The following is a 22,030-nucleotide window of genomic DNA, read 5'->3' as shown; positions in this document are numbered from 1 at the left end:
GCCGCATTCCTCACCCCTGGCAGCAAGACACTCCCCATCACAAAAAAGTCTATGCGTAAATGTACATTATGCACTGGAGAGAAAAGGAGAATTCCCTGTTCCCAGGGCATAAAAACCACCATGGATCCATTCCACCAATCTCCTTTATGAACCCGAAGGGGCCAGTGATTTTGGCTTACACCAATCCAACTTGGGGCTCAAAAGAGTCAAATCTCGCCCCTTCGGGGGCAGCATGGTGGCGCAGTGGTTAGCATGGCTGCCTCACGGCGTCAAGGTCCCAGGTTCGATCCCGGCTCTGGGTCACTGTCCGTGTGGAGTTTGTACATTGTCCCCGTATTTGGGTGGGTTTCCCTCCCACAACCCAAAGATGTGCAGGGTAGGTGGATTGGCCACACTAAATTTCCCCTTAATTGGAAAAGCCCTGCTATCAAAACCCAAGTGGAAAACCTGGCTGAAACGGGTCCCTTACCCGCAGAAGCACCACATCGGTTTTCGAACTTTTTAAATGAAAGAAAACTCTTGCACGTTTCCACCAAACCCCACACATTACATATCAGCAATCAAATTGGGGGTCGCTCCCCCCCCCCTTCAAATCAGCCTCCCTTACCCGCAGAAGCACCACATCGGCATTTGAACCTTTAAAGGAAGAAAACTCTTGCCTGTTTCACTGGGCCCCCAAACCCCGCACATTACATGTCACCAATCGAATTGGGGGTCTCACCACCCCCCCCCCCCCCCTTTTCAAGTCAGCCATTTCCACCGTGAGGGCTTATCGCCCTCCATCCACCATACTCCTGAGACCAGAGCCCACCCAAGACGGCTGCCTGCCCCATCCAAAAAATGGGACAAAGTCCTACCCCCAGTCACTGTCGGCACTCTCCCTCACCATCCCAGAAATCCCATGGCACTTCCTCTGGAACTGCTACATCTCTTCGCCCCCCCTCCCCCCAAAGCCACCACCACTATTCACACCTTCTAGCCTTAACAAGACCTACCTAAGCACGTCCCGCAGCTGCCCCCACCCCCACTCCGTTCCCATTCACTAGCCAATCTCATGTAGCTAGTAAAGTAATCCCCGAAAGAGCCCACAATACCCAAATAAACAACTAAAGTCATAAGCCAGATCCAAAACCGAAACCAAAACTCCCCCACCCCAGCCTTCCACCATCCAAACAGCGCAACACCCGTCCACCACCCCTCCACCGCCCCCCAACCACCAAACACTCGCTCCAAACCTCGAACACCCCTTAAGAAAAAAGACAAATAACTCCCCAAACCAGACTACAACAATTTAATTACCCCCACTCTGTTCAAATAAGATTAAAAAAAGAGGGAAATGGAACAAGGGAAATAATATAAGTACATACACACTTGTTACTGCAATATCTCCATACAGACTTGTCCCAACCACCAACCAAGTCCCATGTAAGCCCCTACAGTCCAGTCCAAGTCCTTCAGCTTCGATCTCTGCTTTTGTGTACTCAAGTGGAGGTTTATTTACCGACATCTCCAAAGTGTAAACATGTTGCATAGCTGGGTGTTTCTGTGTTCTTCTTATTATATACCCATGTAACTTTTAAGAAGTTATGTTGAGTTTCCAGTGATCGATCGGAAGAATCACACGACAAGATTTAAAGTTCAAGACTTTTACTGTAACAAACAGACTAAAATTTTAAATAATCTTTATTGTCACAAAGAGGCTTACATCAACACTGCAATGAAGTTTATGTGAAAATTCCCTAGTCGCCACACATTACTGTTCGGGTACACTAAGGGAGAATTCAGAATGTCCAATTCACCTAACAAGCATTTCTTTCAAGACTTGTGGGAGGAAACCGGAGCCCCTGGAGGAAACCCACGCAGTCACGGGGAGAACGTGAAGACTCCGCAAAGACAGTGACTCAAGCCGGGAATCGAACCTCGGACCCTGGCGCTACAGTGCTAACCACTGTGCTACCTTTGCCGCCCAGAAGCAAAATTGCCTAAATACTAAGCAGTAGGAACCTTCTACTTTAAACTACAGAAGAGATCCCCCATTTAACTTTTAAAATGACCAGAAACTTCAACATTCCATGGTTCTTACCTGTCCCTTAAGTGGGCACTTAATTCTCCAGGAACCAATCAAAACTATTTTCAGCTCCTGATGACTTGCTTCATTCTATCTTGGAGTTAATAGACAGTTTAAAGTAAAGCCATTTATAAAGCCTGACATTCCTAATACCTCCATGTGAGACTTGAAGACTAACAGTGTACCCAACATCAGCACAGCTGCCCTGGTAATTGTTTACAAGTGTGAATACCTTGCACTTCTTTCCAGGAAAACAATCTGGATTTCATTGTCCCCAAAGAAACCAACTCACCCAGGCTTATGTCAAGCAGGATTCAGAGCAGGTTACATGACACCTCCGTTCATTACTCCATTTTACCATAAACAGTCCCAAAACACAACAATCTCACAAATGTCATATTTGTAACATTATATTCTTATTCACTGCTTGCATTGTGACACAGAGTTGGCTCTATGTTAGCATCATCTGCTACATGGGTGTATACACTGATCAGGGATTAAGTGAGGAACTTGATGAGAAGCTCTGATTTTAACTTTGATTCCCTAATGAAATGTGCCAGCACATGAATTCATTGTATTGTTTGAATATTTTTAAATAATTCCATATAAGATGGTTTCATATATTTTTATGAACTGGACAGTACAGAGCTAAAAAGACCAAGATGAACCTCTACAAATATTTATTCAGAGGTTGTACTTTTTTGAATGATATTCAATGAAGTAAGAGGGTTGTTATTTTTGTTAAAATTAGGTAAAAACCTTGCACATGAAAGGAATTGTTACATATTTTCCAAACATCTTTTGTTGTTCAAAATCGAATCCATTTATTTTGATAATTTAACAAGATATTTTTATCCCAATGTTTAGTTTGGTGGAAACGTGCAAGATATTTTTATCCCAAGGCTTTCAAAGAAATGCTATCAATTAGTTATGTGTATTCAATTGTGCATTGTTTTACAAGCGTAGGCGATCAATGTATCTTGGTAACTTGTATGTCATTTTAGTCAATAATGAAACTTTATGAAGTGCTACAGTTGGATCTTAATAAACCCATCAGCTGTTTTACAAACAAAATCAAGAATCTTTGATCAAGATCCCTATAAAATATAAACAAAAATGGACGGTACGTGGCACAGTGGTTAGCGCTGCTGCCTACGGCGCTGAGGACCCGGGTCGAATCCGGGCCCCGGGTCACTGTCGGTGTGGAGTTTGCACATTCTTCCCGTGTCTGCGTGGGTTTCAGCCCCACAACCCAAAGATGTGCAGGTTAAGTGGTTTGGCTACGCTGAATTGTCCCTTAATTGGGAAAAAAATAATTGGGTACTCTTAAATTTATTTAAAAAATATATATAAACAAAAATACTCAATTTGAAAATTTCATTTCATTTGTCCTAATTATTCATATAGCTAATCAATCTAGATGGAAATATAAAACACTTCAAAATGCATATAACAGAGAAGTGTTTGGTTTTCTAAATGTGTATTGCTGATGAAATTTAGCAGTAATTTTACATGTATAAATTGACCCTTGCAGACCAATATTGGAGAGCATTTTTAAAGTTTTTAATTGTCTGTAATAGAAGTAATTTGGTCAGTCTTCATTAATTGTTTTTGTTTGTCCTATGCTGAAGAATAAAAGGAGAATGTTGATTAAATAGCTTGACTGTAGCGATATTTTAGGGCTGCAAAATCTGGCTCCTTAGCACTGTATTTTTGGTGCAGTGAGTGCCATTTTAACTCCAAGATAGCATCCATGGTGTGTGTCCACACTAATGATGTGAGCTGTGCGAGACACCATTTTCGCAAGAGCATTTGTGCCTGTACATGGAGTGACTGACTGACAGAACTATGCAGATTAGGCAGATCATCATGTAACATTTGATGCCAGCTGTGCCATTTTGTACCACAGCGCTCCAGCTGTCATCATCTCTTAGGCATACTGTTAAGAAACCCGCTAATGAGGGTATCCCTAAACCCAGAAGGGTAACCTGGGACATCGGTTCTTAATGGAAAAGATATGCAAACTGGAGAGGAATAGTCCAGTTGTTTTGTGGTCAATAAATAATGAATATTTATTAACTTTACAAGAAAGATTATAATGCACTACATCAGTATATGTAGTATAACTATATTGATGGCTATGCACACACAGCATTACATGACGTTACTCCTTTGTTCCCAACTACCTACATTTCCTGAACTCTGAGACTCCCTTGTTCCCAAACAGCATTGAATATTAAGTAGCTATGAGCTAAATCCAGCATTTAATTATCCCCACAGGTTATTTATCCATGTCTTCAGTTATAGTGAACGCGTAATCTTCATGGTTTGAGTTTAGATTTTAATCGGCTGCCCTTATGGCAAAAACTTGTTTTCATGAGAGCTAGGTGTGGCTCTGATGGGAACTGCTGCTATTGTGCCCCTTTCTCCAGTTACTGTGCTATGGATATATCATTATTTTCCTTTGATGTTACCCACCCTGTGGACCCAGCTTTTAGCATATCAATTCCAATTCCCTTATCTCTCCATACATGTTAGCGCAGTTACCAGATCCCCCAGTTCACTTGCGGTTAGGAGCATGTCCAGTAGAGACTGTCCCGGGCATTGGGAGAATGTTGCTGTCACCTTACGGAGGAAGTTCCTCAATTGCCTGTATCGCAACTCGGTTCCCTTTTGCCAGATGTAGCTTGTCCATCAGTTCCCCCAGGGTCGCTATCCTGCCGTCTATGTTTAGGTCCCCTACCGTCAGTGTCCCTTCGTCCTGTCTCCAGCTTTTGAAAGAGGCATCCAGTGTCGCGGGGGCAAATTTATAGTTCTTACAGACTGGTTTGTTGTGATGGCTCAAATCCAAAAAGAAATAGTTAAGAATAAGTTTCCCTTCTGGGATTTGTGATGCCCTTGCATTGAACGTAAGTGGGGCTCAAAACAATATGCTCATCTAATGTTGCATTTATAACACAGAACTCTTACTTGAAATACTTGCAGAAGAATCTTGGCCTCTGGTGTTTTGGAAACTGCCTTGTTTATATTAGGTATGTTGCACACAACTGGCAGCAAATTAGGAAGTTTGAAAATCATGAATATCAACATTAAACTTCAAATTTTGCAGTTTCCTGCTTCCCTGATAAAACCATCTGTGTAAAAACTGCATTTCTGGACTGGGGGAAAGAGGGGAACAGAAAGACTTTTGTTTTAAAAATATAAAACCTGGAATACAAAAATCTTCAGCAGGACCAGGTAGTATCTGTGGAGAGAGATGCAGTTAATGTTTCAGGTTGCTGACTTTCAAAACTTGAAAGAGCCTTTTCCAGTTCTGAAGAAAGATCGTCAGCCTGAAACATTAATTTTGATTCTTTCTCCACAAACGGTGCCTGATCTGAGTGTTTTGATCTTTCTCAGTTTTTATTTCAGATTTCCAGCATGTACAGTGTTTTGCATTTGTATTACAGACTTAAAAATGCAATTTAATCCATGCATTAGTATTATACATTCTCATAAACCATTGTCAAACAACATTTAATGATTTACACATTAGTCTGTAAACATTTTAAAATGATTTTTGGATGTTTTGGAAGGACAAAAGGCGTGCCCTAACTGTGTTCATTATTTGTTTTTAATTCTAGTTTTGTCAACCTGGTGGCTGGGAACTGTCTACTGAACGAAAGCAGCCAACGTACTTTGTGGTGGTTCTGACAGACATTGACTCAGATCGCCACTACTGTGCATGTCTAACTTTTTATGAAGCGGAAATTAATTTACAAGTAAGTATGTTCAGAGCATTTCCTATTTACTTTGTTACTTCATAGTGTGTGCCAGCTGAAGATACAGCTGCCAGTGAAAAGCGAAGGGTCCCACGAGAGGATGGTCTGAGGAATGGAGAGCTCAGGGCAGGTGTAGAGCAGGGAGGATTACAAAGATAGGAAGGGACAAATCCATAAATGGATTTTAATACCAGGATAAGAATTTAAAATTTGAGGCATTTGGGTATTGGGAGCAAATCTATTCAGAAATAGGACGTGGTGCAGGATAGGAAAGTGCAGCAGAATTTTGGGTAAATTGAGGATGGGAGGCTGGCCAGGAGGTTATTGTAAAAAGTGAAATCTGACCGGAGGCAACAAACTCACAAATGAGAATTTCATTGGTAAATGGTCTGAAGTAGGGATGGAAATGATCTAATGAAGGTAGAAGTAAGCGATCTTTGTGATAAAGAGGAACACGGTTGGAAGCTGATTTGGGGTCCAAATAGGACAGAGGTTGTCAATGACTTTGCTCAACCAGAGACACTAGCCAGGAGTTATAGGGGCTATAGTAGTTGGTTCCACTTGTTAGGCAAAACTCTCTTTTCTAGGGAACCGATTAGTCCCTCTAACCGTTGCATTTTTTTCAGTGTCTGAAATTTGATGTTATGAAATCTTCGAATGCCCTTGCTGTCTTATCTGGCTGCCTCGGCTAGGTCCCCCACTTCAATTGTTGCTTTAGAAATCCTGCATGAGCCATCTATTGCACACGCCTAAGAAGTTATCTCATCTTTTAAAATACTTAAGTGCTTTTCCCTGAGTCTGCTGCTGAAACCGTCAATCATTCTTAGCATTTCAGTGTCCTGTATCAGAAATTTTAATTCCTTTGCTACAATAACTGTTAAATTCTAAAGCCTTCTGTTTCATAATATGGTGTCGGCTTTGGCTCATTTTGATGTATTTTGGAATCTCCTTTCAAAACTTAGACAAATGAACTTGTTCAGTGGACTGGAGTCTAGAAGCTATCGCGATGTGGGCTGTTATGATTTGGAAAGCTTTTAGTATAGCAATAGAGAGCTTAGAGCACAGTACACTAGCCATTTATCTTGCTTTTTAAGCACAATTCCATGAACAGAATTTTCATATACTGAAACAAATAGCCTTGTAAACTTCTTTGACTCCCAACTAGCTGAAAGCTTGCCTTGGATAAATGCAAATATATTTACATTGAACCTCAAAAATAGTGTTCTCATTATCTTTTATAAAATAATAATGCCTGTGACTAGGGGAATGATGCACTACTTCTTATACTCCCCTACCTTTGGGAAAAGATGTTGACTATGCCCCTCATTATTTTATAGACCTCTATGAAATCACCTCTCAGCCTCCTACGTTCCAGGGAAATAAGTCCCAGTCTATCCAGCTTCTCTTTATAACTCAAGCCATCAAGTCCCGGTAGCAACTTAGTAAATCTTTTCTGCACTCTTTCTAGTTTAATAATGTCCTTTCTATAATGGGGTGACCAGAACTGTACATAGTATTCCAAGTGTGGTCTTACTAATGTCTTGTACAACTTCAACAAGATGTCCCAACTCCTGTATTCAATGTTCTGACTTAATGAAACCAAGCATTGCCGCATGCCTTCTTCACCACCCTGTCCATCTGTGTCATTGTCATAGAATTTGCAGTGCAGAAGGAGGCCATTCGGCCCATCAAGTCTGCACCGGCCTTTGGAAAGCCCAAACCTTCACCCTATCCCCGTAACCTAGTAACCTAACCTAACTTTTTGGACACTAGGGCAATTTAGCATGGCCAATCCACCTAACCTGCACATCTTTGGGAGGAAACCGGAACTGGAGGCAACCCACGCAGACGGAGAAAGTGCAAACTCCACACAGTCACTCGGGACTGGAATTGAACCAGGGACCCTGGAGCTGTGAGGCAGCAATGCTAATGTGCCACCTGTGCCACCGTGACTCTACTTTCAAGGAGCTATGGACCTGTACTCCTGGATCTCTTTGTGCCATAACTCTCCCCAAATCCCTACCATTAACTAAGGAGGTCATGCCCCGATTCGACCTACCAAAATGCCTCACCTCACATATATCTAAATTAAACTCCGTCTGCCATTCATTGGCCCAATGGCCCAATTGATCAAGATCCTGTTGCAATCCCAGATAACCTTCTTCATTGTCCACCATGCCACAAATCTTGGTGTCATCTGCAAACTTACTAACAATGGCTCCTAAATTCTCATCCAAATCATTAATATAAATAACAAATAACAGTGTTGTGTTTGATCCTTTGTACTTTGCGAAGGAATCCATCAAACACTTCGACTTGTCCAAACCAGAATCTTTTATTGAGTCTCGTGTGGTGAGATAGCAATCTGATGTAGAGCACGTTATCATGGAGTCTGCTAACTACGCCTCTGGAACTTGCACCGAGCACTGACTATTCATATGCACGTATTATTACCCTCTCAGTCTTTTGAAGATGGCCGGATGTATCTCCCATCATATCCGAGTTACAGGTCACATAACCTTGGTCTAGAGACCGCTGATGTGTCTGTACCGCTATCTGCTGGTTGGAGCTCACATACCAGCCAACTATGAAATCTCCCATGGGCATATCACCACAGACCCAACATTGATCCTTGATGCACACTGCTGGTCACAGGCCTCCAGTTTGAAAAACAATCCTCTACAACCTTTGTCTTCTGTCGTCAAGTCAATTTTGTATCCAATTAGCTACCTCACCCTGGATCCCATGAGATTTAACCTTGTGCAACAACCTACCATGCGGTACCTGGTCAAAGGCCTTGCTAAAGTCCATGTAGACAACGTCGACTTTGTTCTTTGTCGACTGCACTGCCCTCATCTACCTTGATTTCCCCTTCAAAAAAACTCATTCAAATTCGTGAGACATGATTTTCCATTCACAAATCCATGCTGACTGTCCCTAATCAGTCCTTGCCTCTCTAAATGCCTGTAGATCCCATCTCTCTGAATACCTTCTAACAACTTACCCACCACAGACATTAGGCTCACCGGCCTGTAGTTCCCAGGCTTTTCCCTGCTGCCCTTCTTAAACAAAGACACAATATTTGCTACCCTCCAATCTTCAGGCACCTTGCCTGTGGCTGTCCACGATTTAAATATCTCTGCTAGGGGACTCTCCATTTCCTCCCTAGCCTCCCACAACGTCATGGGATACATCTAATCAGGTCCCGGAGATTTATCTACCTTGATGCGCACCCTCCTTCTCTGTAATATATACACTCCTCAAGACATCACTATTTATTTCCTCAAGTTCCCTAACATCCATGCCTTTCTCAATAGTAAATACCGATGAGAAATATTCATTTAGGATCTCCCCCATCTCTTGTGGATATGCACGTAAATGACCTTGTAGATCCCTAAGATGCCCTACACTCTCCCTGATTACTCTTTTGCCATTTATGTATTTGAAGAAGCTCTTTGGATTCTCCTTTGCCATATCTGCCAAAGTAATCTCATGTCCCTTTTTTGCCCTCCCGATTTCTCTCTTAACTCTACTCTGACAACCTCTATGCTCTTCAAGTGATCCATTTGCTCCCAGCTGCCTTGCATGTTATATGCCACCGCCTTCTTTTTGAGGGCCTCAATATCCCGAAACATCCAGGGTTCCCTACTTCTACCAGTGTCGCCCTTCACTCTATAAGGGACGTGTTTACCCTGAACCCTGGCTAACATATTTTTGAAAGCCTCCCACTTACCAGCCATCCCTTTGCCTGCCAACAGACACCCCCAATCAACTTTTGAAAGGTCCTGTCGAATACGATCAAAATTGGCCTTGCCCCAATTTAGAATTTTAGCTTTCGGGCCAGACCTATCATTATCTTAAAACTAATGGAATTATGGTCACTGGTCCTGAAGTGATTCCTCACTAACACTTCTGTCACCTGCCCTTCCTTATTTCCCAAGAGGAGGTCACATCTTGCCCCCTCTCTAGTCAGGCCATCCATATACTGAATGAGAAATTCCTCCTGAATACACTCAACATATTTCTGTCCATCCAAGCCCCTAATGCTGTGGCTGTCCCAGTCAATGTTGGGAAAGTTAAAGCCCCCAACTATTACCACCCTATTTTTCTTGTAGCTATCTATAATCTCCGGACATATTTGCTCTTCAATTTCTTACTGACTATTTAGGGGCCTGTAGTACAATCCTATCAATGTTATCTCCCCCTTCTTTTTTTTCAGCTCTACCCATGTAGACTCAGTGGACGAACCCTTGGATATATCCCCTCAGTACTGCCATGATATACTCCCTAATTAAAAACGCAACTCCCTTTCCTCTCTCACTCCTGTTCTATCTTTCCTGTAGCATCTGTACCCCGGATCATTGAGCTGCCAGTCCTGCCCCTCCTTTAGCCATGTTTCAGTAATAGCTATAATATCCCAGTCCCATGTACCCATCAATGCCCTGAGTTCATCTGCCTTGCCTGCCAGACTCCATGCATTGAAATAAATGCAATTTAATCTAGACTTCTCTTGCTTACAGTTCAATTCCAAGAGGTTTGCTTTGTTACCATTGTTGAAACCTTTACATACAATTATTTACCAACTGTCATAGATTTTTAATTAATCAATGTTAATAAAGCCCCAAGAACCTTACTGTAGTTAATTTGGGCACAAAGCATATTTGGCAGGAGACGTGATATTTAATTAAAATTTATCAAAACAAGTTCACGATAAAGCTGGGTTAAATTATCATTCCAGAATACTTCTTCAGATGGTGATTGTAAACACTATGTTATGCAAAGGTCTTTGTTTGCAAATCTAAATATGAGGTCAAGCCCTTTAGTTTGTTACCTCTATTCTAAATTGTGAAAGGCAATTTGGATTCAAATATTGCAGTGTTTTTGTCAGCAGACTGATTTTCTTCTTGCACGGTTATCCCTGAAATTTGACGTCTTGGTGACCTTTATAGATAGCTCGCATTTCCTTCTCTTGTTGGACAATTAATATTGTAGACATCAGTTGGTAAACATATAAAGTTCAAGGTTCTTCTGGTCAGACACCACAGTTATTAATTTAATTAGATAAAGTGCATACATTGAATTCCATTCTAATGACCAAATAATATGGCAAGCTTTATTGTTGTCATATTGCATGAAAAATAAGAATATTTTGCATAAACAGCAGTTGTGAAGATTACAGCAAAAAGGAATGTTGTCAGAATTGTGACTGATAAAAAAGTAATATGCAAATTGTTTAACCAGTTCGAGTAAACTTGGAAAGAGAGAGATGTTTTGATCTTTTGGTTGTAGCCATTGTTACATGATGTGGAGCCAGTGAGATGGAACACATGTCGTATGTTACCCATACTGGCAGTTGGAGCTTAAACTTTTAAACTCAGAACAGACTTCAAATCGTGCTATTTATTTGCAAATTGTGGAGCGCTGGTTGTTGAGCAAAAACAATGTTTATTGCATTAGACTACTTAACTCAAAGTATTAAAAAGACAACTCCAGTTTACTTCTTGCTTTGAGTATGTTTGAAAGGTCAATAGTCACGATCATATAGAACAGTTAAAGCACAGAAGGAGGCCATTTGACCCATTGTGTCCATGCTGGATCTCTGTAAGAGAAACAAAGTTAGTGTCACCTTCCTGTCATTTCCCCGTAGCCTTGTAAATGTTTTCTCTTCAGATAAATATCCAATTCTTTTTTGAAATGCACAATTGAATCTGCCTCCACCATACTGTCAGGTAGTGTTGTCTAGATCTTAATCACTAGTTGCATAAAAATGTTTTGCCTCATGTCACTGATTCTTTTGCCATTCACTAAGTCGATATTCTCTGATTTTCAAACCTAGTACCAATGGGAACAGCTTCGCTATCTTCCCCGTCCAGCTTCCTCATGATTTTGAACAGTTTTATTACATTTTCTCCCAACCCTAAGCAATGATCGCATCCTGTGAACGAACGGAAGAAAACCGGACAACCAGATATTTGCTAGTGAGCTTCTCAAAGGATACAAGTATATATTTGAATCACTATCTATTGTTTCTAAGCTATGCGCAAGGCTACTGTGCTACTTAGAGGCTTTTAATTGTTTTCTTCACAATCGGTATTTTACTCGCAGTTCTCTAATTCCTAATTCACATTTCCTTTATTCCCCTTTCGATTACTTGAACTTCATTATCTTTAACTTTTAGGGAATTTTGGAAAATTGAAGCCAATGCATCAGCTATCTCATTAGTCATATCTTGCAAGACCTTAGGGTGAAACCCACCTGGATCAGGCGCAGACCCAACAATTTGCTCAATACCACTTCCCTGGTGATTGTAATTTTCCTGCTTTCCTCCTCCCTTCCATTTCCTGATATACAGCTATTTCTGGGATTTTACTTGCATCCGCTATAGTGAAGACAAATGCAAAATACCTGTTGAATTCATCCACCATAGCCCCACTTTCCATTACCAATCCCCCACATGCATTTTCTATAGGACCAATGCTCGCTTTGTTAACTATTTTCTTATTTAAATAGCTGTGGAAAGTCTTCCTGTCATCTTTATATTACTGGCTAGCTTTTGCTCTTACTCTAATTTTTCCCTCCTTATCAATCTTTTTGTCATTCTTTGATGTTCATAGAATTTACAGTGCAGAAGGAGGCCATTCGGCCCATCGAGTCTGCGCCGACCCTTACAAAGAGCACCCTACTCAAGTCCACGTATCTACCCCATCCCAGTAACCCCCACTTAACCTTTTTTGGACACTTAGGGCAATTTAGTATGGCCAATCCACCTAACCCGCACATCTTTGGACTGTGCGAGGAAACCGGAGCACCCGGAGGAAACCCACGCAGACATGGGGAGAACGTGTAGACTCCGCACAGGTTCTTTATATTCTTTCCAATCCTCTGACTTGCCATTCATCTTTACGCAAACGTATGCTTTAATACTGTCTAACTTTTTAAATTAACCAAGGATGATGGGCTTTCCTCTTGAAAGTTTTCTGTCTCATTGGGATGTGTCTACTGTGTATTCTGAAATATGACCTTTCTTAAGTTTGAAAAACACTTTTCTCTCCTCAAACTGAATGTAAAATTCAATCATGTTATAATCGCTGCTACCTAGGGCTGCCTTCACTATGAGGTTATCAATTAATCCTATCTCATTGCATAAAACCATGTCTAGTAGAGCCTGTCCTCTGGTTGGCAGCCTGTCCTCTGGTTACTACTTTTAGGCCTTGTCTATCTTTTATTTTATAAAATGGACTAGTAATTCATAGACCCACGGTAATGCTCTGGGTACCTGGGTTTGAATCTCACAATGGCAGATGGTAAAATTTGAATTGAATACAAATCTGGAATTAAAGTCTAGTGACAACAATGAAACCATTGTTGATTTGCATTAAAACCGATCTGGTTCAGTAATATCCTTTAGGGAAGGAAATCTGCTGTCCTCACCTGGTCTGGCGTGTATGTGACTCCAGATCCTCAGCAATGTGTTTGACTCTTAAATGACGTCTAACAAGCCACTCAATTGTATTCAACCACCCAAAAAAAAAATCAAAAAATAGAATAAAACTGAGGATGGAGCAACTGACAGAAAGCCAGGCGCAGAAAATAACAATGACAAACTCAGTGCAGTGTACCATGCAAAACCCTCCTTACTAACATCTGGGGGTTTGTGCCAAAATTGGGAAAGCTGTCACACAGATTAGTCAAGTTACAGACTGACATAGGCATACTCATGGAATCACACCTCAAAGATATTATCCCAGATACCGTCATCCTGTCCCACCAGCCGGACAGACCCAGTAAAGGTGGCGGCACAGCGGCATACAAGCTGCAGGAAATTTTCTTTGGTATCCTCAACATCGACTTTGGGCCACATGAAGTCTCATAGCATAATTTCAAATATGGGCAAGGAAACCTTCTACTGATTACCACAGTCCTGCCCCCCTCCCAAATCAGTGCCCTTCCATGCTCACTATTTGGAGGAAGCCCTGAGGGTAACAGGGGTGCAGAATATATTCTGGTGGGAAACTTCAATGTCCAATGCTAAGGGTTGTTTGGTAGCACCACTAATGACCGAGCTGGCCAGAACCTGCAGGACATAACTGCTAGACTGTGTCTGTGGCAGGTGGCGAGGGAACTAAAGGTAGTTTTAAGGGATTTAAATTTGTACTGGTAAACATTAGAAATAAGGTATAGTTTAAAGTGGGTTTAATTTAATGCATAAGCATGTGGGCCTTGTAAGTTAGAGAAATAACTATGGAAATCGGTGGCTGGATCTCTGAGATTGTGTAAAAACAGTTAAGACAAAGAAATCTGAAAGGGATTGGTATACAATCAAGAACTGGATTTGTTGTTGTTAAAAGTGGAGCGGCAGCTTTGCTTAAAAGAGTAATTTGGAAAACCATGTATGGGTTTCAGGATGCAAACCTTTCAAGGGAAAGCAGGAATGGGAAAGAAGATTTTAAAGTGTGTTTTTGTGAGTGGAATTTGAAAACTCGTGACAATCATCTCTGGGCGATTCTTTGAAAAAATATTTGTATTGAAGTTTTTACATTTTATACACTACACATTCCGTAAGGATAAATGCGTTGGTTACGATCCCCCCCCCCACACCCACACCCACACACACACACCTTCAGGGTCCTTTCCTGGGTTCAGGGTCCTTTCCTGGGTTCCTGAGTGTACAATGGGCAGTTATCTGCTATTTAAATACGAGCGGTGCCCTCCCTTCTTCCCCACCCCCCCCACCTTCTCCCCTTTCCCTATCCTGTTTTCGGCATTTCCATGGGGGTTCCTTTTCCTGTGGCCTCATTCTAGACGCCTTGGCCTCTGAATCGGCCGTTTTCCGACCTCCCCCTCCTTTTTCTCTAGACTCCCCCTCCCTTCCTTGTCTGTTCCCTGCGGTCCCGGGCACCCTCCCCTCACCCGCTCTATTGGCTGTTGGCTTCGAACAGGTCCTGGAACAAGTTGGTGAATGGCCTCCATGCTTTGTGGAAGCCATCCTCTGGCCCTCAGAAGGTGAACTTGATCTTCTCTAGGTGGAGAAATTCCAACAGGTCTGCCAGCCAATCTGCAGCTGTGAGTGGTGCTGCTGGTCGCCAGCCGAGCAGGATTCTCTGGTGGACGATTGGGAAAGCAAAATCAAAGACGTCGGCGCTCTTCCCCAAGAATAGTTCTGGCTGATCCGATACCCCGAAGACTACCACTTTTGGGCACGGCTCTACCCTCACCCCCACAACCTTGGACAGTGCTTCGAGGAAGGCTGTCCAGAACCCGACAAGTCTGGGGCATGCCCACAACATATGGGCGTGGTTGGCTGGGTGTCCCTGGCACTGTTCACATTTGTCCTCCACCTTCAGGAAGAACCTGCTGATTCTGGTTCTTGTCAGGCTTGCTCTGTGCACCACTTTCAACTGCATGAGGCCTACCCTTGTGCATGAGGATGTGGAGTTGGCCCTTCACAGTGATTTGCTCCAGAGTCCCCATCCTATTGCCGTCCCTAGCTCTTCCTCCCATTTTTCCCTTGTCCAGTGGGGAGCGCGTCCTTTCTCAAAATCGTCCGTACAAGTCCCCACAGTTTCCCTTCCCCAGACTGTCCATGGCCAGTAACTTCTCTAGCATTGTGCGTGGGTAAGCTGAAGTCTCCTTGCGGAGAAATTCTTGACCTGTAGATATCGGAGTTTGTTTCCATCTGGCAGTTCCAGTTTCTCCGTCAGTTCCTCCAAGGTTGCTAGTCTGACTTCCGTGTAAAAGAGCGTCGAGCATGGCTATGGTTGCCGCAGATGGGGGTCATGATGGACATTTCGGTCAGACAGAAGTGCTGCCTCATCTGGTACCAGGTTCTCAGGATGGCTATCACCACTGGGCTTGTTGAGTGTTTTGCTGGCGGGGATGGGAGTGCTGCTGTGTCGAGGGCCCGGAGGATCGTTGCTGTACAGAGCGACTCCTCCATCCTTGCCCATTCAGTGTCTTCGCCCTTCACCCATCCCCTCACTCTTCCGCCGTTGCTACCCAGTGGTAGTATTGCAAGTTCGGGAGGTCCAGGCCCCCATGATTCTCCTTCTTTGTAGAACTGTTCTGGGGATTCTTAGATTCTTTGCACGCATACACGCACACACACACGACCGTCGAATATGGATCTGAACAGGAAGAGGGACCTGGGCAGTACGTTTATCTTGATCGTCTGCACCTTCCCTGCTAGGGAAAGTAGGTGTGCATCCTATTCCAGTGTGTCCGTATTTTACTTCCTCCACCAGACTGGTCAATGTCCACTTGTGGACCTTTGTTGGGACTTTGTCCCTTTTATGGGTATCAGCAACATGATGGCCTGTGTTTGCATTGGAGGCATGGTTCCCCTCGCTAGCGAGTCTGCAAACATCTCCTGCAGGTGCAGGGCCAATGCTGTCACAAATTCTTGCAGATGTCCGCCAGGAACCCTGCGTGGAGCTCATGCTCTCCATGATCTCTCCCAGTTCTAGAGGCGCTTCCAGCTCCCTCCGTCTGTCGTCCCCCACGACTGACTGGTCCAGTACAGTAAGGAACTGTTTCATACCTGAGTCCCCGTCGGGGGGTTCAGAGGTGTACAGTTCCCGACAGAAGGTCTTGAATGCCTCATTAACTTTTTTGGGTTCAGCTACCAGTCTGCCTCTGCTATCTTTTACCTGGGCTATTTTCCTCATGGCTGTCTGCTTTCTCAGCTGGTGAGCCAGCAGGCAGCTAGTCTTGTCTCCATGCTTGTAAAACATTCCCCCTTTTCTGGTGGAGCTGATACACTGCTTTCCTGGTGGATAGCAGGTTAAAGTCTATTCATAGCTCTCTCCTCTCCGCCAGAAGTTCTATGGCTGTGGCCTCGGAATACTGCCTGTCGATCTCCCTACGTCTGCGAGCTTTATAGGCGATAATCTCTTCCCTAATCACAGTAGTTAATGCCTCCCAGAACATGGAAGGTGAAACATCCCGTTCCGGTTGTTCATAACGTACTCGCCTGTGGCCTGTGATATTTTATGGCAGAAGACCTTGTCGGCCAATAGGGTCATGTCCAACCCCCATTTGGGGTATTGGAATCATAGAATTTACAGTGCAGAAGGAGGCCTATCGAGTCTGCACCGGCTCTTGGAAGGGGCACCCTATCCCTACCCAACCCACACCTCCACTCAATCCCCATAACCCAGTAACCCCACCCAACACTAAGGACAATTTTGGACACTAAGGGCAATTTAGCATGGCCAATCCACCTAACCTGCACATCTTTGGACTGTGGGAGGAAACCGGAGCACCTGGAGGAAACGCACGCACACACGCGGAGAACGTGCAGACTCCGCACAGACAGTGATCCAAGCTGGGAATCGAACCTGGGTCCCTAGAGCTGTGAAGCAATTGTGCTAACCACTATGCTACCGGGCTGCCCTACCTCTTTGGGCAAGGCCCGTCTCCAATCCCATATCCATGTAATGTGGAGCGTGGTCGAGCAGTATTCCGCTTTTACTATCTTTGGGAACACCGATATCCCCACTACAAGCAAGTCGATGCGGGTATAGACCCTGTGTACTGGCGAGAAAAACACAAATTCCTTCTCACCCAGATGCATGGACCACCATGGGTCCATTGCCCCCATCTGTTCCATAAATGTTCCCAGTTCCCTAGCTATGTCTGTCGTTTTCCTGTGCTGAGGTTTGACCTGTCTATCAGTGGGTCCTGTACATAGTTAAGGTCCCCACCGTGCTCTATGTGCATGTCTATGTCAGGATGTCCGCCATTGCCTTCTTTACAAATTCCATGTCGTCCCAGTTGGATGTGTTCACCTTCATCTGGACCTCTGATGCCCTATCCAGGACATCGCTGATCATGACGTACCATCCCCTTTGGTCTGTAACCGCCCTTATCACCCTAAACATCGTCCTCCTTTTTATCTGTATGGCTAACCCCCTGGCTCTAGTCCCGTAACAGGAATGGTATGTCTGTCTCAACCAGCCATTCCTTACCTGCAGTCAGTCCTTCTCCCTCAGATGTGTCTCTTAGAGGAAGACTATGTTACCTTTCGTACCTTTTAGGTGGGCGAAGATCCTGGATCTGTTTTTACTGGCCTGTTAAGTCCCCTGACGTTGAAGTTGACTATCCTGATGGAGGGTTTTTGTTCCCTCCCCCGTCCTGCGGGATCAACCATATTTACCTTGAGGATGCGCTCGTGCGGTGCGGGGTTTCCCTTTGTTACTCTACTCTATACATCTTTTGGTTGTGGGGGTGCGACCCACGCAGACATGGGGAGAATGTGCAAGCTCCACACGGTCAGTGACCTGGGGCCGGGACCGAACCCGGGTTCTCAGCGCCGTGAGACAGAAGTGCTAACCACTGTGCCACCGTGCCGTCCTGGTATCTGTGTAGCTATGATCACATTCAGCTGCCCCTGGCTCCAGGCTTTGGTCGGAGCAACCTGTGACCCCTGTCGATCTCCGGTGGTTTTGGGAAGCTGTCCCTCCCAACCAGGTTTTGCACAGCATTTGGGGCATGTAGTCAGTTGGGTCCCTTCGCTCAATCCTCTCTGGCAGGCCATGTTCTGCCACCTCTTCCGGTTCTCCTAGTCCTTGACCTTTCCTTTCAGGTTCCCCTCCGTCACCACCAATCTCTTGATCTCAGCTCTAGGATGGCGATTCGGTCGCAATAGTCGGCGATGCCTTTTCCAGCTACCGTATCATGCTCCCTTGGCTTCCATCCTCTTTCCCATGCCTCCGAGCGCCGCCTGCATGGCAGCTAGTGCCTCCACCACCTTGACTTGGATTGGATTTGTTTATTGTCACATGTACCGAGGTGCAGTGAAAAGTATTTTTCTGCGAGCAGCTCAACAGATCATTAAGTACGAGGCCGAGGCGGAGGGCAGGCGGGGATGCGGTGCCTGGTGAGCGTCGGCAACGTGAGCGTCATTGGGAGAGCGATTCATGCATTATCTCGATTTGGGGATGACTGTTACCTGGAAGCAGTGGAGGAGGGAGGATCACCCAGGGACCAATCAAATTGATGACGACTTCATGAGTGAGGAGATTGACCCTTATATGATCGCCATGGAGACCACGGCGATGGAGGAAATGCTCGCTGTTGGCAGTAAGGTCCCAGTGGAGGTGGGATGCCCTGTTCGGAGTCCCACTTTCCCACTCGCTCACCTGGCTAAGTGGCCCCTCGCGGACGAGGCAGCGCCGCAGGTTGATCAGCTGCAGGAGGATGATACAGAGATACCAGCAACTCCGCCTCACAAGAAGTTCCGCTCGCTGTTCTTCGGCTCGCTGATGTCCCTCCCGGAAGAAGCCCGGACGTTGAACCCTGGCTACGAGGTGCTGGCGGAGGCGAGTGACAGCGATGGAGAGATGTGAAGGAGGGAACGATGGTTGCTCGGGGTGGTACTGCGCCTCGGGGTCAAGGGCTGGGACACGTCCATCGGGCCCAGGGTAGAGCAGCGGCCGACGAGAGCAGGAGGATGGATCGCTGAGCCACGGGGCGTGGTGCCAGTGACTTTTGATATCGACAATAAAACATGATGGAAACGCAAAAAAAAAAAACGGTTCATTAAGTACATGGGAAGAAAAGGGAAGAAAAGAAAATACATAATAGGGCAAGACAAGGTATACAATGTAACTACATAAGCACCAGCATCGGATGAAGCATACAGGGTGTAGTGTGAATGAAGTCAGTCCATAGGAGGGTCATTTAGGAGTCTGGTAACAGCGGGGAAGAATCTGTTTTTGAGTCTGTTCGTGCGTGTTCTCAGACTTCTGTATCTCCTGCCCGATGGAAGAAGTTGGAAGAATGAATAAGCTGGGTGGGAGGGGTCTTTGATTATGCTGCCCACTTTCCCCAGGCAGCGGGAGGTGTAGATGGAGTCGATGGATGGGAGGCAGGTTCGTGTGATGGACTGGGCGGTGTTCACGACTCTCTGAAGTTTATTGCGGTCCTGGGCAGAGCAGTTGCCATACCAGGCTGAGATGCAGCCCAATAGGATATTTTCTATGGTGCATCTGTTAAAGTTGGTAAGGGTTAATGTGGACATGTCAAATTTCCTTAGTTTCCTGAGGAAGTATAGGCACTGTTGTGCTTTCTTGGTGGTAGCGTCGACGTGGGTGGACCAGGACAGATTTTTGGAGATGTGCACCCCTAGGAATTTGAAACTGCTGACCATCTCCACCTTAACCCCATTGATGCTGACAGGGGTGTGTACAGTACTTTGCTTCCTGAAGTCATTGACCAGCTCTTTAGTTTTGCTGGCGTTGAGGGAGAGATTGTTGTCGCTGCACCACTCCACTAGTTTCTCTATCTCCCTCCTGTATTCTGACTCGTCGTTATTCGAGATCCGCCCACTATGGTCGTATCGCCAGCAAACTTGTAGATGGAGTTGGAACCAAATTTTGCCACGCAGTCATGTATGTACAGGGAGTAGAGTAGGGGGCTAAGTACGCAGCCTTGCGGGGCCCCGGTAGAGGACTATTGTGGAGGAGGTGTTGTTGTTCATTCTTACTGAATGCCACCTGACTGCTGCCTTTTTCTTGGCCTTGATGCCGTGCTTCATCGCATTTAATTCCCTGGTTAGGATTGACTTCCATCCATTGCCTGGGGTGGGGCTCGGTTTCCGGGTTGCCGGGTCGTCAGTCTCCTCCTCTCGGGATGGGCGGGGCCCATCACCTCGTGGGTCCACTGACCTGCTTGCTCTCTGTACCTGTCCTTTGCTGCAATTCCTGGTGCCCCTGCAGCCCCTGAAGACACTGCTTCCTGGAATTTTGGTTGTCTTATTGCCACTTTATGTGCGACTACTCAGCATATCCCTGTCACCAGAAGTTCGTCTATGGGGATTCTGAGGAGAAATCCGCAGGCCCTAACTTGAGTTCAGAGCAGAGTGCATGTATTTGACCACTGTCATCTTATGTGCTTAAAATGACTGTGTTCATGGGACGATTGTAGATCAACATATACTTTGCCATTCATGTTATTCCTAAAACCTCTAAGAAATCGTTAAGCTAAGGGGGGAGTAATGGCGTATTGCATCATCATCCAATTTTTTCATGTGTAGTGTATGTTTTTTCCTTGTTGTTAAAACTAATTAGTGGTCCTGTGACTCTGTGGTTCCATGTTTATAATTTAAAAATGTCTTTTGAGCCAGGGTTATATGCTGGATTCTTCCCGACGTGTTGGGATCGTAACATAACCAACAAGAGAGAAAAACACATTTTACTTCATCCTTGCCAACCTGTCTGCTGCAAATGCATCTCTCCATGACAGTATTGGCAGGAGTGACCACTGCATAGTCCTTGTGGAGACAAAACCCTGTCTTCACATTGATGATACCCCTAATCATTTGTGGCACCACCACCATGCTAAATGGGATAGATTTCAAACAGATCTGACAACTCAAAGCTGGGCATCCATGAGGTGCTGTGGGCCATCAGAAACAACAGAATTGTACTCAACCACAATCTGTAACTGGCATATCCCTAACTCTACGATTCTCACCAAGCCAGGAAATCAACCCTGGTTCAATGAAGAGTGCAGGAGGACATGTCATGAGCAGCACAATGCATACCTAATATTGCAGCATCAACCTGGTGAAGCTACAACAGAGGACTACTTGGATGGCAACCAGCATAGGCAGCATACAATAGACAACAGCTAAGCGATTCCAAAACTGATAGAGCAGATCCATGTTCTGCAGTCTTGCCACATCTAGTTGTGAATGGTGGCAGACAATTAAACAGCTCACTGGAGGAGGAGGCTCCACAGAGAAGTCCATCTTCAATGATGGGGGAAGCGAAGCACATCAGTGCAGAAGATAAGGCTGAATCATTTGCAGCAACATTCAAACAGAAGTGCCGATGGATGATCCATTTCAGCCTCCTCTGGAGGTCCCCAGCATCACAGATGCCAGTGTTGAGCCAATTCAATCCACTCCATGTGATATCAAGAAATGGTTGAAGACCCTAGATATGTAAAGGCTATGGGCCCTGACAGTATTTCAGGAATAGCACTGAAGGCTTGTGCTCCAGAGCTTTCAGTGCCCCCAGAGAAGCTGTTGCAGTACATCTGCAGCTTACCCACCGATGTGGAAAATTGCTCAGGCATGTCCTGTACACAAAATACAGGACAAATGCAACTCGGCCAATTTAGCCCCATCAGTCTATGTTTGATCATCAGTAAGGTGATGGAAGGGCTAGCCCCATCAACAGTGCTGTCAAGTGGCACT

General features: G+C 44.8%; 1 protein-coding gene across 2 annotated transcripts in view; it reads left to right on the top strand.

Moving 5' to 3' along the window:
• sbf2 (SET binding factor 2) overlaps window positions 1–22,030 on the top strand; it is an 857,151-nt gene that overhangs the window by 372,772 nt on the left and 462,349 nt on the right. For both annotated transcript variants that reach the window (XM_072466526.1, XM_072466525.1), the window contains exon 3: window positions 5,692–5,829. In XM_072466526.1, coding sequence (XP_072322627.1) covers window positions 5,692–5,829 — 138 coding nt within the window. The remainder of the gene's footprint in view (window positions 1–5,691; window positions 5,830–22,030) is intronic.

The sequence above is a fragment of the Scyliorhinus torazame genome, chromosome 10 (assembly GCF_047496885.1).
Source record: "Scyliorhinus torazame isolate Kashiwa2021f chromosome 10, sScyTor2.1, whole genome shotgun sequence".
Classification (NCBI taxonomy): Eukaryota; Metazoa; Chordata; class Chondrichthyes; order Carcharhiniformes; family Scyliorhinidae; genus Scyliorhinus; species Scyliorhinus torazame.
This window is presented reverse-complemented; position numbering and strand designations above follow the sequence as displayed.